At 39.4% G+C, this 14,877-nt stretch overlaps 2 protein-coding genes across 2 annotated transcripts; one reads left to right on the top strand and one right to left on the bottom strand.

The window, feature by feature from the left end:
* Positions 1 to 2,473: 2,473 nt before the first annotated feature.
* Positions 2,474 to 8,179, bottom strand: LOC118411641 (arylsulfatase B-like). Its single transcript, XM_035814119.1, has 9 exons — positions 8,122 to 8,179; positions 7,428 to 7,589; positions 7,112 to 7,202; positions 6,435 to 6,621; positions 5,747 to 5,937; positions 5,004 to 5,211; positions 4,187 to 4,424; positions 3,651 to 3,814; positions 2,474 to 3,092 (listed from the first exon to the last, which is right to left on the bottom strand). Exons 2-9 carry the CDS (start codon positions 7,559 to 7,561, stop codon positions 2,827 to 2,829), a joined length of 1,479 nt encoding a protein of 492 aa, XP_035670012.1. The 5' UTR covers positions 7,562 to 7,589; positions 8,122 to 8,179; the 3' UTR covers positions 2,474 to 2,826.
* A 786-nt stretch (positions 8,180 to 8,965) lies between these two features.
* LOC118411643 (GDP-L-fucose synthase-like) lies at positions 8,966 to 14,191 on the top strand. The gene is made up of 10 exons (XM_035814120.1): positions 8,966 to 9,118; positions 9,557 to 9,671; positions 10,265 to 10,393; positions 10,597 to 10,670; positions 11,209 to 11,342; positions 11,634 to 11,698; positions 12,011 to 12,077; positions 12,696 to 12,775; positions 13,272 to 13,371; positions 13,622 to 14,191. Exons 1-10 carry the CDS (start codon positions 8,982 to 8,984, stop codon positions 13,675 to 13,677), a joined length of 957 nt encoding a protein of 318 aa, XP_035670013.1. The 5' UTR covers positions 8,966 to 8,981; the 3' UTR covers positions 13,678 to 14,191.
* Positions 14,192 to 14,877: the final 686 nt, after the last annotated feature.

The raw sequence follows: 14,877 nt of genomic DNA, 5'->3' as shown, positions 1-14,877 counted from the left end.
ATCTGCATTCATTACAGGTTGGCGATAGCAAAAAAACAAACTGTACTGTAGTGAAGGAAGGCACCCAAGCTGAAATGAACTCTTTCTTGAACATTTTAACCATACTATTGAACATTTTTTTCTGAGCATTTTGTACTTTATTTTTTGGATTGACTCCTAGTCTGTATAGACTGACTGACAATATAGTATAATAGTAAAAAAAATACACATCGGCAAATAGAGAAAAGTACATGAAAACTATGTGGAGAAGGTTTTGAACATTCGTTCACCATGTTGAAAATGGCAGTATCTAACAGACGATATTTCAAGTGGCATAAAGTTGTTTTTTTTTCTTTCTCAATGTTCATTGGTCCACACGTAACAAGACCCGAAGGTCACTGCAAGGTTATAGGCTGAGATAGGATCTCCCTAAGTCAGAAATATGTAGACCTTACGAAAGTCGCTGTACTTTTGTCGTGTCAATAAAGAATTGTATAATTAGATAACAATTACCCCCCTCCCTCTACCTCTCAGAGTATAATCTTGTCGAGGCCACTCTCTACCAAAAGACAGTATAACAACGCAGAGTGACGCATTGGTAATTACTTGTACTTGTTGAACAACTTTGTGGTGTCAAATGTCAAACTGCACAAAACAAATGGAATGTAGTGCCGAGTCGGTGATCACGATAATTACTACGCCCCAGAGGCAAACGCACAAAAGAAATGTCACACTGTGTGACTTTAATTCAAGGATGCCCCAACCCTGCTTTACGTTTGGGTGTAACCACAAGCTGCATGCCATGTTTTCGATGGAATCGAAGTCGATCACTTCTTTAGGTCGCCGTTCAGACCCTTGTGGTGCCTAGTGACACATATGGCAGCAAAGTTTTATTGTTGTTTCCGTAGCAGGGTACATTTTCACAGAGAGGGTTGCTATTCTCTCCAAGCAGACGTTAGGCTTTGGCTATTTTCTAACGTTTTTTAGTCGTTTTTATGGGGTTTTCTATTTTGTATTGTATCTTGTCAAAAGTAAGGTTTAGACACAGCAAGATACTATACAAAATAGAAAGCCCCATAAAAACGACTATAAAAAAAACGTTAAAAGGACAGCCGGGCCTAAGCTTTGCTTGGAGAGTAGGGTTGCTAGCCCTTCCCCTTTAACGTGCTCGAGGGACCTCCTCGAATACGGGACCCCACATAACGTCCCTTCCCAATTTAAAAGATGGGTGCAGCTAGCTAGCCTCTACCAGGCTCCGTGGATCGGTAGAATCATTATCCTCACCACGGAGAGTGGTGAGGAAACGTACTCTTCCGGCCGGCTAACTCCCCTAGCGTACTATAGACTCTATTTGTCCACTTTCTACAATTAGACCACCGATCCACGAAGCCTGGTAGAGGCTAGGGTGCAGCCCCAACCAAGATGCCCTACCCAGGATTAGAACCGGGTCTCCTTCGTACCAATTAATTGGAAAGAGGGGCTCAACTGTGAGGCTGCTACCAATTGAGCTACAGAGAAAATTCCCACTAACAATATTGCACCTGTCGTGCAATATCTTATTTTCATGAGTAGAATAGTATACTAGCATGGTGCATGTCGTATTTTGCCGCTTTTAGGATGAAAAAAGATCCCCTCCCTCACACTTCTCTTTCCCTTTCCTTAGTCTTTCTCTCTTTGTCTATCTATCTCTGTACAGAGGGTGAAGTGTTTTTTTAAACATGATGATATTTCTATATTCAGATAGAGTATGCTCGCTTGACTTACGTTTCTATCACTTGGTTTTTCTTAGTAAGTATTTGACAGTATAATCTTTCGTCTTAACTAATATTTTCTTTTCAAGACAGCAATTAACTCATTTCAAAGTTTAAGATCCTTTTCAATGCCAAATTTATTTTTGTCAATACAAATAATGACATACAAGAACACATATATAAAAATTCTATCGATCAACAAATACGGCCGAAGCTCGTCGACTATTTGTCAGGGCTTTGGTAGTGGTCACCCGATTGCGATTTTTTTCGACCGCAAACATCTGTATCTGTATCTATATAGCCGGTATAACCGCCCTTCGGCGTAACACACCAACTTGAAGTCACCATGTAAATATGGAACTCATGCGGACTTGAATATGCGTACTCGTAAATTCATTTGTCCGTATAAGGTCCGTATGTAAGTATTAGCCTCTACCAGGCTCCACAGGTCACTGGAAAAATTATAGAAATAGGACACAGATAGACAGATGGCATGCCAGAGGAGCTAGCTGGTCGAGGAGTATGGTTTGCGACCAGCTGACTCCGCTGGCATTTTATCTGTCTATATCTATCCAATTTCTATTGTTTCCCAGCGACCTGAGGAACTTGGTAGGGGCTATGAATTCCACACGGACCTCATACGCACGTGTGAACCCATAACACGAACATGAGGTAGTGCTATTTTCTGTTTGGTCTTGATTTCATACAGTACAAAGTGCATGTCACTTTACCTTTAAAAAACATTAGTCCTGCGCATCGAAAAGTATTCAGTATTCTACTTAGCTTCTCAAGTAATTAGATCGGTTAATCTCAGCCTATTGCTGCATACAGTTTTCCTGACAACGCTTGACGCAAGTTAGGCCATTTATTATTTTATATAATAATTATTTGATTACATTGATGACACCCTCTGGGAATTAAAAAAAAAAACCTGATGCGGCGCGCGAATAACAAAGTTTAATAAAAAGTTTCATAAAAAGTTGTTATAGGTCCATTTCTTAAACAAGTGTTCTAGTCTATAGACCCAGTGGTGATTTCAAATAGAGTAACCGTTTTAACGGTCTTTAGATTCAAGTTTTTGAGTCATAAGCAGACATTACATCCACGGTCCAACCAGATCTCCGTGCAGGGCTGGGTTTGACCGTGGGTCTATATCCGGCCAGTACACGGGCACCGCCGTCTGGTTATACGCGGATAGCTTTGTGAGAAGTCTTTGCACAACTTCTGGATACTCGTCAGAGACGTCCTTTCGTTCCTGCGGGTCATTGCGGATGTTGAAGAGCCACAGCTGCTTGCCGCGCACCCCGGTCGACTTTTCTTTGATCTTGCCATCGAAGGTTTGAAGTTGCCAGTCCCCGTTTCCTATAGATACAAATCAATATTCATGTTTACCATAATGGAAGTGAAATGCTAGTATATTTTTGCTCCATTTCTTCTTCTATTTCAAACAAACATGGATAATGACATGAGCTAGACAGCTGTTATCATGGTTACTAGTTAAGTATCAGATACCCTGTGGCGTGCGATTATACTGTGTAGCAAGAGGCAGGACAGAGCTGGAGGGGCTGGTCATTAAATATATGGATGTGATTGCACAAGAGCTAGAATATGTGTGGGTAAACATTATATATTTGATTGTAATTTATATATTTCAAGCTTTATGCAGATATTTATATTTATGCAATTGAAACTTCTGGTTACGTTGTATCAATTGTGGTCTTGATACCATTTATGTTTCATCCTAGAAGTGGTCTATAATTTGTCATTCCTGTCTAATATTGATGACCGAACACATTTATTGTAAAAAAAAACCTTAAGTGCGACAAATCTAGCTATAGAAAACAACGAAAATGTTTTTGGTGACGATTCAGGGGCGGAGCCTGCTTTACAACATTGGGATATTCTTCCTTTGCTGCTTACCTGGATTTCCTGTTAACAGTTTCCAGTCCCCCACCCGGATGGCTGCCTTCACTGAGGTGTTGAACGTGCTGTGGCCGTGGATCTTGGAGGCATCGGAGTTGGTTGCCGCGATCAATGGATCGATGTTGTGCAGAATTTCAGTTCTAGGAGAAGGGGTGCCCTCACTGGAATTGAATAGAGAGATGAATGTGAGAACGTTATTACAGGCCTGAAAATGATATTCTTCTTCCAACTACTAGTACATTCTAATGTAGTGATTAGTCATAAAATGTTTTGGTCCTTCACCGTGTGTTAACAAATGCTGTCTTACCATAACTTAGTAATCGGTTATTTGATGTTTCATAACTGTGTGTGTGTGTGTGTGTGTGTGTGTGTGTGTGTGTGTGTGTGTGTTTATGTGTGTGTGTGTGTGTGTGTGTGTGTGTGTGTGCTTGCGTGTGTGCGTGCGTGCAAGGTGTGTGTGTGTTAACCATTGGTTGATGAACATGAACCCCAACACAACCATTGCCATCCATACCAAAAGTTTAATGACATACCTGATAGTATCCCAGACATCATATCCATCCAGAGGTTTCGTTCCGAAGGTTGAACCACCTGCAATCCTTACGATGGTCGGGAACCAGTCGGAGATGTGCAGCAGCGCGTCAGATATCCTTTGCTTTACCTTCAGCAGCGGACTGCTGACAAAGCCAACACCCCGGACGCCCCCCTCCCACAGGGTGTTCTTGAAGCCTCGGAGGGGCCAGTTGCTGCCGGCTTTACTCGCCCCGTTGTCTGTGTTCAAGAGACAAAAACATGTCAAGACACAGCAATTCCAGGACAAGAAAAACGTCAAAAAAAAGTTAAGTTCTTCAGCAGTTCCAAGATCAAACACTAGGGGGGGGGGGTACAATTAAACTTCATTTTATGCTAACCATAAATATCCAGAAACACACACAGGCGTACAGACAAATGCACATAAGTTGTGACATTATGGATCGTTATGATATTTGATAAGTTTAAGAAAACAAAGGCGAATCTCGATTATTTCCTCTAGAGGTTTTTTCGGCACTGCAGCATAACTCCGGGTTTGTACGTCATGGTCACGAATAGGTACACTGTGGTCATGAATGAATGAGTCCAGGTTCGGGTAGCTTTTTTACACTGCATGCGTGTTTTTTGTCAGAGACATCCATATCATTTGTCTTATCACCTTTCTGTGACTCTTTGTCCTATGACAACCTGTTAGTGTCCCGGGCAAAGCATTCCAATGCCGAGTTCGAAGTACGAACACAAACCGCTTTTCACAAACAGATAAACATACTTGCCCAAACCTCCCTTTTGACCGTGAGGTAAAAACACAACAACACTTACCAGTAGAAAATATCAGCACGGTGTTCTCCCACATCCCATGGTCCTTCAGAGCACGGGTTATATTCCCCACTGCCTCGTCCATGGCTGTCGTCACGCCGGCGTACGTCCTCATGTTTTTGCTCCTGATGTGCGCGTACTTGTTGATGTACTCTTCCGGAGCCTCCAAGGGGGCGTGGACAGCTTGGAACGGAAGGTACAGGAACATCGGCTGTGACAACAAGGTGTAAAGGATGGCGATTCAGTCTTTTAGAATTTGTAAGGAATAACATATAGATGCGAATAGTCTATTATGCACTGAAGAATATTAGATATAATGTACTACATTCAAGATTGAATTTCCACTCAAGGTTAAAGTTTTACATTCAAGATTAAAGTAAAGTCTGCAATCAAAATCAAAAGATTTACACTCAAGAACATATATCAAGTTTTGTCATTTGACCTCCCAACACGCACATGCCAAATATCATCAGATTCCATAAAAAAACTCTTAACTTATGCAAAAATTGAAGCTATGTTGACTAAAAATATCCGTAAACAATCCGGGACAAAGAGGGGGTAGAGCTATAGAGAGAGAGAGAGAGAGAGAGAGAAAGATGGAAATAGAGAGAGAGAGAGAGAGAGAGAGAGAGAAAGATGGAAATAGAGAGAGATGTATATCCGTAACAATACCCCCAACTTTTATGGTGGTAATAAATCCAAGCTTATGTCTGCTATATGTGCGTCGATGAACTCAAAATCATTACCTTATCTTTGTCGTGGCGAGAAATGAGTTCAATGGATTTTCTAGCAAACACGTGAGTTGAGTATGATCCATTTTCACTCAAGCACGGTTTCGACCCGTCCCAGAAGTCAAAGGCTCTGTACGTTTCCGGAGTCTCCACTATTTCGTTGGGTATTCTATGCGTGAAGTAGTCCTCTCCGCCTCCAAGGAAACCTGAATCAAAACATACAGTCAACCTCCGTACCAGAAAAGGTCGCTAGGGGGCCCAAACCTGAACCTTGCGGTAATTAAAACAAATATCAAAATATCCATTTATAGTATCAATTGTACGTGCACATACAGACCAGCCAACCAACAAACTGTCTGAACGGAAATGATAAGTTCCATTACGCCTACCAATTAAAGTTTGAAAATTTTGTGTACGGATACCAATTTCTCAGCTAACCATAAAATTTTGAAGTATTCTTTATGCATATTTTATTACTAAGACGAATTTAGAGAAGGCCTGTTGACTTGGATTGTTAATCCCATTGTGCCTAGTTTTTTTTTCTATTACGTAATCAAATCCAAATATACCAGGCCGCTTCTAGGATCAACCATCCAACATGGCGGACAATAGTACGTTATAACCACATGAGTCACGTGACTATGACGTAAATATCGTACTCCATGTTGAATGGTGGTATTAGCGCAAAATCAGATATCCTTACCGAAAAATGTGTCAAAGCCCCTCCACGTCGGTAGATACTCCTTCTTGAAGTGTCCGAGATGCCACTTCCCTACAATGTGTGTAGCGTACCCGCTTTCCTTCAGGACCTGGGGAAGAGTGACCTCACCCAGGGGCAGTCCGTGTGGCCGGTCGCTCATAAGAACACTGTGCTGCATCCCATAACGAATCTGTGGACAGCGTGCAACATTGATCAGATTAATGTTGGACTTAGCGGAGGACTTTGGACTAAGGCTTGTAGCCTTTACAGCTTTAACTTGCATATCTCATATCTTTTTCTTTTTAATCTTGTCTTGTACGTATACTTAACGGATCATAATGATCAACAGCGGGAAATTCGAAAAATCTTGAGATCTTTTCAAAAAATCTTGAGATTTGTGTAAAATCTTAAGATTTATTGACTTCATCTTGAGATATGTTGGCTTTAGTATTGAGTTATTTTAAACAATCTTGAGATGCCATAAAAAATCTCGAGATACTTGAGAAATAACGAATCTGCGACATATACATACGAGCATATGCATGTCAACAACATTTATTTATCGGAAAAATCTGTACGGCTTAAAACAATTCTAAGAGGGCGAGCGAAAATTGACGTTCACAGTGACATCACCCATTTAATTGAATCCAGATGGCCTAAGACATTGACAATTGTCTGACCTGATATCTGCCGGTCATCAGTTGGGCCCTTGAAGGGCTGCAGATTGGCTGTATGTAGTAGTTCTCCAACTTAACTCCCTCTTGCGCCAGCCTGTGTTTAAATGATTTAAAAAATACCCGAGTTAACCACGTTTTCTGACAAGGAGAATAGCAAGGTCACTAGACTACCAATACATGCGCATGCGCGGGCTTACACCGCATACAAACGCACAAACACACGCGCGCACGTACACCGCGCGCACACAAACACGTACTCAAGGTCATATGCATTTGATACAGACAAAAAGAATCAAACAAAGAACAGAGAGTACCTTACCTGTCTAGGTTGGGTGTTTGAATAAGCGATGAATGGTAACCAATGTCATTCCACCCATAGTCGTCTGCTAGGATAAAAACTATGTGGGGTTTTCTGGCCTTCTCACAGGGACACTGTGTACTAGAAGTCTCCATGGCTGATTTTCTTATCCTCGACACGATCCTAAAAAAGCAGTGAAGAAACAAAACACGATGACATATCACAATGAGGATGATTTGTTTCATCTAATTGGAATTGTCTTAGTAAATTAAAACCATACTGACTTCATAACTGGAACATGACGCAATCTTTTTTAAAGTATGACTAAAAATACAACAAAACACACAAATCGTAAAAAGAGTCGTTCTTTTTTATGAATTTCGTCGAGCGCTCCGTCCAAAATTTAGGATTCGCCGCCCTATTCCAAAAGACGGCGATCGCACTTCGAGCTTGTGTGACTTATTACCTTACAAAATCCTTGAATTCATAATTAGAATTTGGTACAAATGTAAAAGAAAAACCTAACTGATAACAAAACACTCAAAGTGTAAAAAGGTCAGTAACTATACGTATAAGAACTATAACATAATTTGAGCGGTCTGTCAAAATTTAGGAGGAAGCGATGAAATGGTGATATACGTATACTGACAAAACTAGCGACAGGTTGTAGCCCCAACCCCCCCCCCCCCCCCCATTCCCTAAAAGGAAGCCTTACCTTTCATCCTCAGACACGAGGTATCCTGTATTCAAGCTTCGGAGACCAACGAACAGCCACGAAACTTTTATTCCGTAACAGCGGGACAGAGTTATATGCGCGAGCAATGTTAACTAAAAGTCTACCTCCGCAAAAACCACCGAGAGCGTGAACGATCGAACCCAGGCGGTGGCTAGTGCTTGTAATACCCGACAGAAATCCCTGTGTCAGCCCGTGAATTGTTTTTGAGTTGGTAATCTTGTAAAGGGGATATATTACTGGGCATATACGTATACGTATGTGAGACACCCGTTTAATCATTACGCCCGAGGCCAACACACAAAAGAAAGCTTACAGTGTGTGATTCTGATTCAGGGCTACACCGTCCCGGCCTTGCGTGTGGGTGTAGCTGTATTTCGTCACGTTTTCGATGCAATCGAAGTCGATCACTTCGTTGGTTTGCCTAGTGGCTCATAGTATTAGAGCAGAGGTTGCTAGCTCTTAACTTTTATGTGCACTATAGACAATACAATGTGAAAGGCAAAAATTTCTTGTGATTGATAATTATTATATACTATTACCACTTACCAGTATCTTCGCCAAGAAGATTATATTTTAGAAGCGTTTTTCTGTGTTTGTATGCGTGCATACGCGTGCGCGAGTCTGTCTGTGTGTCTGTGTGTGCATGTATGCGTGTGTATGTGTGTGTCTGTCTGTCTGCGTGTGTGTGTCTTTGAACACGACAACTCCAGAATGCATAAATTGATTGTCTTGATATTTGCTATTTAGAAGTAGCTAGATAATTAGCCCCTGGCGACTTTCTTAGGCACTGCAACAGAAATTCCGGTTTTGATATCTCATTATCTATTTGTGTGTATGGAATGTTCAGGACAAACATGAAGGTTCTGGTAACCGGAGGATCTGGGCTGATCGGGCAGGCCATCCGCATGGAGGTGGAAGAAAACCCCAAGACGGATGAAGAGTGGGTCTTTGTAGGGTCAAAGGAGGCAGATCTCAGGTAAGGAAGTGCTGTTATCAACTACTAGTAAATCTTTTATGTTTAAAGAATGCGTAGCCACAAACAGTAAATTCAGTAATCAGGAAGGCATATCTGGACTACTTTTAGAGCAAAGAACCTGTCAATTTTGTACCTCAATCATGGTCAAAGATGAAGTGCAGATTGTGGATCTATGTTGATTGTAGAAATATCTTCTCAAGTTATATAGAAAGTGGGTTCCCTAGGTTAAAACACATGATTAGCACTGACAAAATCATATCCCCATTTGCCAACCCGATTATAAAATTTATTCAATCCTACATGTTCACTATAATCAAACCATTGATTAATTTTTCTAAATTTATCTTAGTCCGAAGATGATACATTAACTTTGCTTGAAATGTCTAAGGATTGATCGATCCAAGTCTTTAACGTTGTTTGAATGTCTTGGTTGCCCAGGGATGCCAAGCAAACCAAGGCCCTTTTCGAGAAGCACCGCCCGACTCATGTCATCCACCTGGCGGCAGAGATGGGCGGGATGTTCCGCATCTCCACTCACACCGTCGAGTTTCTGGTGAGTAGCATACATATCAGTTCATCTTTGTTTGAAGTAACAAAAATATAAGTTTTTTCTTAAAGTTTATTGGAAGAAAAATGGTTTAAACTTGGAATTAACAAAAATATAGATTTTTTTTCTTGGGGTTTATTAGAAAGTAAATGGGTTAAGCTTGGAAGTAACAAATATACAGCCTTTTCTTAACGTTTTTTTAAGGAAACAAGCTAAACTCGGAAATAACAAAAATGTAGATCATCGTTTATCAGAAAAAAAATGGGCTAATCTTGGTAACAAAGTAACAAAAATGATTATTCTCTTGTAAGACACAGTTGTAGGTTGAGGATCATATTGGTATTGTTTGCGTTTTCAAAGCGATATAAGTTTCTTTTAACGTACCACTAGGTGTATCGGTATCATACATAGATTTCACAAATGCTTTGGAGTCAGAAGCATTTGATGCTGTTTACACGTTTTCACTGTTTCTCAGTAACTTACCTTACCTACTTGGTTTACAAAGTTGACCAAGGACAAAAAATCTGATGTGTCGTGACGTTTCTATTATATTTTCAGTATGAAGAAGTAAACATATTGTGTGTGTTTTTGTTTTTCAGAGAAACAACTTACTCATCAACGACAATGTGCTCTACAACTGCTACGCCATGGACGTGAAGAAGTGTGTGACTGCCCTAACCAGCGCCATCTTCCCTTGTGACAGCATATTTCCCGTGGACGAATCAAACGTGAGTTGACAGTTTTCCCCAGGAATGTAGGCAGGATTTGCATTGTTAGATTGATGAGAATCATGGACACCTTTTCATTACCTTTCTTTTTGTTCAACTGTTAAATAATTCCACCTGTTGTCAGTACAAGTCTTAACAAATCATATGATAAGCTGCATTATCTATTTAAAGCTCTCCCAAAACATCTTGTGGTCTTCTTCCAGGTCCATGACGGTCCGCCCCATGAATCCGTTTCTGGCTACTCCTGGTCCAAAAGGATGGTTGATGTGCAGAATCTGTAAGTTGTGTGATATACATTGTCTGTTATACATAGTTGTCTTATGTATTTTGTCTGATAAAAGATCTTAATAAGTTATAAAGTGAGAAGACTTCATTGCAACTCAAGCCTTTGTAGGGCAACATTGTATCTTCAAAGTCAATTTTGCAAGCAAGACAAAGTCTACAGTATATGATCTAGACTGCAAAATATCAGAAAAAATACCAATGTTTTAGAACGCCAAAGTCGATTCCATGGCCAAAGAAGAAGAATAATCTACTGTTTGGTATTCCATACTGTTATTAGTTAGTTAGTTAGTCCCATAGCCTTTTAATCAGCCGCAGTGTGTGTTTAGTCATTTGCTCAATCTTCCTGAACACTTAGATTTCACAACGGCAACTTGTCTATCTTTTCTTTTACTCGCAATGCTAGCTTAACTTTTGGGGTTCCCGAAGGATTTTATTCATATAATCAAATCAATCACTAATTTGTGTTTCATACAGTGCGTCGTTAATCAAACACAATCAACCTAATTCTAATTTTCTATTCCACCTTCCAGGGCGTACAACAAGCAGCACGGCTGCAAGTTTACTTCTGTGGTCCCCATCAACTGCTTCGGCCCGTACGACAACTTCAACCTGAAGGACGGCAACGTCATGCCTGCTCTCATCCACAAGGCATATCTGGCCAAAAGTAAGAAGTGTTAACTTAGAAGTTAACATAGAGGATCTTTGGTTTGGCTTGATGCGGTGATAGTAAATGTCAAATATCATAATATAAATCATTTCACTAACATCTATGTTCAAGTAATGTAAGATACTTGTGTAACAGTAACACTATTGCCAGAAATCTGCTTAATGTTTTATATTCGTCAGAATAAATTTGGCAGGATAGAAGATGAAGAAGGGCATGCGGTAGATTCAAATGCATTTTACTATATTGTATCATATTATATCATACTTTATTTGTTACTGTTTTTGTCAGAAAATGGAGAAGCTTTGCCTGTTTGGGGAACAGGATCTTCCAGGAGGCAGTTTATGTACTCCCGTGTAAGTATTCATCAATTTTATATGTATTTAATTTTCATATTGATGAATTTTCAGATGAAACATTTGGTAGAATACTTAGTATATTTTCAGTTTTATCATAGCAATTTTTCTGTCTTTTTTTCAATCTGCAGAGTCTTCTTTTATACATATATATATATGATACATCGAAATTTCATAAGAATACTACTTATTTCAGGAAAGCAAATGTACAATACACAATGCCTTCTGGACTTCAAGTGTTGTGTTTTGCTGACATGTTTAGATAAGTTACTTGCAATGAATTTTTATCAACAAACATCCTCCTATCCGTAGGATTTGGCCCGGCTGATGATGTGGACAGTGAAGGAGTATGATGAGATTGATCCAATCATACTTGCAGGTATGTAAATCAATTATCTTATAATCATTCTGATTGGCAGACGATTTATCTTAATGATTCAGATTGGTGGAAGATAAATGAGGACTGAAATTGATCCTCAATTTCACAGATCACTGAAGATAAAAACATTTACAGTGTTCAATAGAAGTGCATTTAACCAACGGCCTCTGATTAAAGCTTTATAATGATTATCATGGAAGCTCATCTGTGTTGGTAGTAATCACAGTACAATGCTAAACTGTCTTCCAACACTAAGGTATACATGAATCAAACTATGTTTTATGATGTAATGATTATTCATAACTTTATTGTAGATACATGCAATGTCGAACTTAGGACAGACATACAAATATAAGGTCGCAACAAAGTACATATATTAAATAAGGTCGCAACAAAGTACATGTGGTGAGAGGACTAATCTAAAACATAGTTTCTGAAACTCCTATATAGGTTCGGCATCTTCTCGCGCCTCTTACTGATGTGTAGTCACATAAGCCATTGCACCAAATTAGCATTTGTTAACTAAGAAAAAAAATAGTTAACAAACAATAAAGTAACAGAGAATTACCTACTGTATATCAGAGTATTCATTACAGTTATTTCTTTCCTTCTTTCCAGTTGGACCAGAAGATGAGATCTCCATCAAAGAAGCTACAGAGCTCGTGGCGGAGGCAATGGACTTCCAGGGAGAGATTGCCGTATCCTTTGATTATTGCCATCATAATTATCATCTTACAAGTATGGAAATGTAGATGATACCCAATATAAGCGACCACTTTTCCGTTCGTTCGTTCGTTCGTTCGTTCTTTCTTTCCTTCGGTCACTTCAAACCCTTACAGTTCCAAGTAAACCATAGGGCAGCAGATTCCCTTGCTGTTTCTGTATCAGGGTATATTTTTTACAGGCAGTATTGCTAGCCCTTTTCCTTTAAGATTTATTCTAGATTCACCTTTTTCTGTACTTTCTTTCGTGTCAATAAAGTATCTCTTTAACGTGCTTGACGCACCTCCTCCCACACTGGACCCACATTTTACACTTCTTCAAAAAGATGGGTGCATCCTTTAACGAGATACATGTACCTGGTGTGTTGTGGCATAAGGCATTTTGCCAGGTATTCAATACAAACAAATCTACATATATTAGTTCACATGATGAGTTTCTTCGTTATGAAAACTTTAACTCAAGATTTCCAAGTATGACACCACAAAGTCTGACGGACAGTTCAGGAAGACCTGCAGCAACGAGAAGCTGAGGAAGTACCTGCCTGACTTCGAGTTCACTCCCATGAAAGAAGGTAACATAAATACGATAAACCTCTTTCCAAATCCCGGCGCCATTTTGAATATGCTCTTGTGAGAACACAATCTGTAAATGATGGTATAAAGCTATAAGAATTTGTGTCACATGCACTCTTAACACAAAAAGATGATATACATTTTGAAACACAAGCAGCTTTTTTGTGTTGTATATACTGTTGTCTAACGATACCACTTTGAAATAGACATACTAATCTTTCTTTTTTCTTCTGTTTTGTGTTCTTGCAGCTTTGAAGGCGACCTGTGACTGGCTATCCCAGCATTACGAGGAAGCTAGGACATAAATCATCAAGTCCCCAACCATCGCTAGTCTCTATCAGACTTCTATAGGCTGTTGAAAATGTAACTTTTTTCCAGCAACGCACAGAGTCTGATACAGACTATATTAACTCCTATACCTGGGAAACATTTGATGTAGAACATATTGTGTTTATTTTGGCATGCTGTCCTCTGAAATTTGTTTGAAAACGAGTATTCATATTCATGCTCATAGATTTGTGAACGAGAGTGGGTCTGTAAGGTATGTTCAAGGTACATGATAAGATTTCCGAAGGTTAATTTTGAAATATGAAGTAAAAAAGTTTGCACACTGCGTAGATTCCAGATGTGGAATTGCAAATTAAAAGTAAGCAATGCATACTAAATGTCTTGGAAGTTTTAAGTAGTAGTAAATCTTTGTGATTTACTGTTGTTTTGTAGCAGGAAGGAATGCCTATTATGGACATGGGATTATCATCTTATCTTCTTCTATGGAGAAACTGATTTTGTCAATAAAGATTATCTACACACTCAAAATGATTCATGTTTCAAGAATCCATTATTTTGATAGATGATGTAATAGATAGTAAATATACACTGAGGATTTTGACTTACAAGACACGTGTATGTGCGGTCTTAGAAAGGGCACATATAGACAAAACACTTTAGTCTTACGTTGAATGCTACACAATATAACATACGTATGATGTTTTTGAATTTTGAAACAATGGTTGTCAATGGCTACAAAATTCGTATGGACTTTGAACGTTTTCTGGGTTTCTTCTAAAATCGGCATACAGAAATCACGGTTTAAATTGTAGTCTTTGACAGGGACTTAAAGAGTGTAGTCTTGAATGGAGCAGACTGCGTCAGACACTGTTCATTGTTTATCAGAAATTACCGTTGACAGGGAAACAAAAAAGGCCATGGATTCCCAACATTTTTGGCTTCAGTCATCTTTAGACAACACACTGTGACGGGAACAGACAAACTGCATCTAATATTGTTTATCAAGATTCCCTATTGATTCAATGGCAAGGGAAACAAAACGGGCGATAAACACATTTACCCACTGTCTTTGGGTCTTATATAATTCATCGCCACCAGACAACAAGTTGTGAATGAAACAGACAAAATGTATGAACAGTTTTTTTTCAGAGTCTACCATTGATACAATGGAAGGGAACCAAGGCTACATTTACACATTGTCTTTCCTACAATTTTGC

The sequence above is a fragment of the Branchiostoma floridae genome, chromosome 3 (assembly GCF_000003815.2).
Source record: "Branchiostoma floridae strain S238N-H82 chromosome 3, Bfl_VNyyK, whole genome shotgun sequence".
Classification (NCBI taxonomy): Eukaryota; Metazoa; Chordata; class Leptocardii; order Amphioxiformes; family Branchiostomatidae; genus Branchiostoma; species Branchiostoma floridae.
This window is presented reverse-complemented; position numbering and strand designations above follow the sequence as displayed.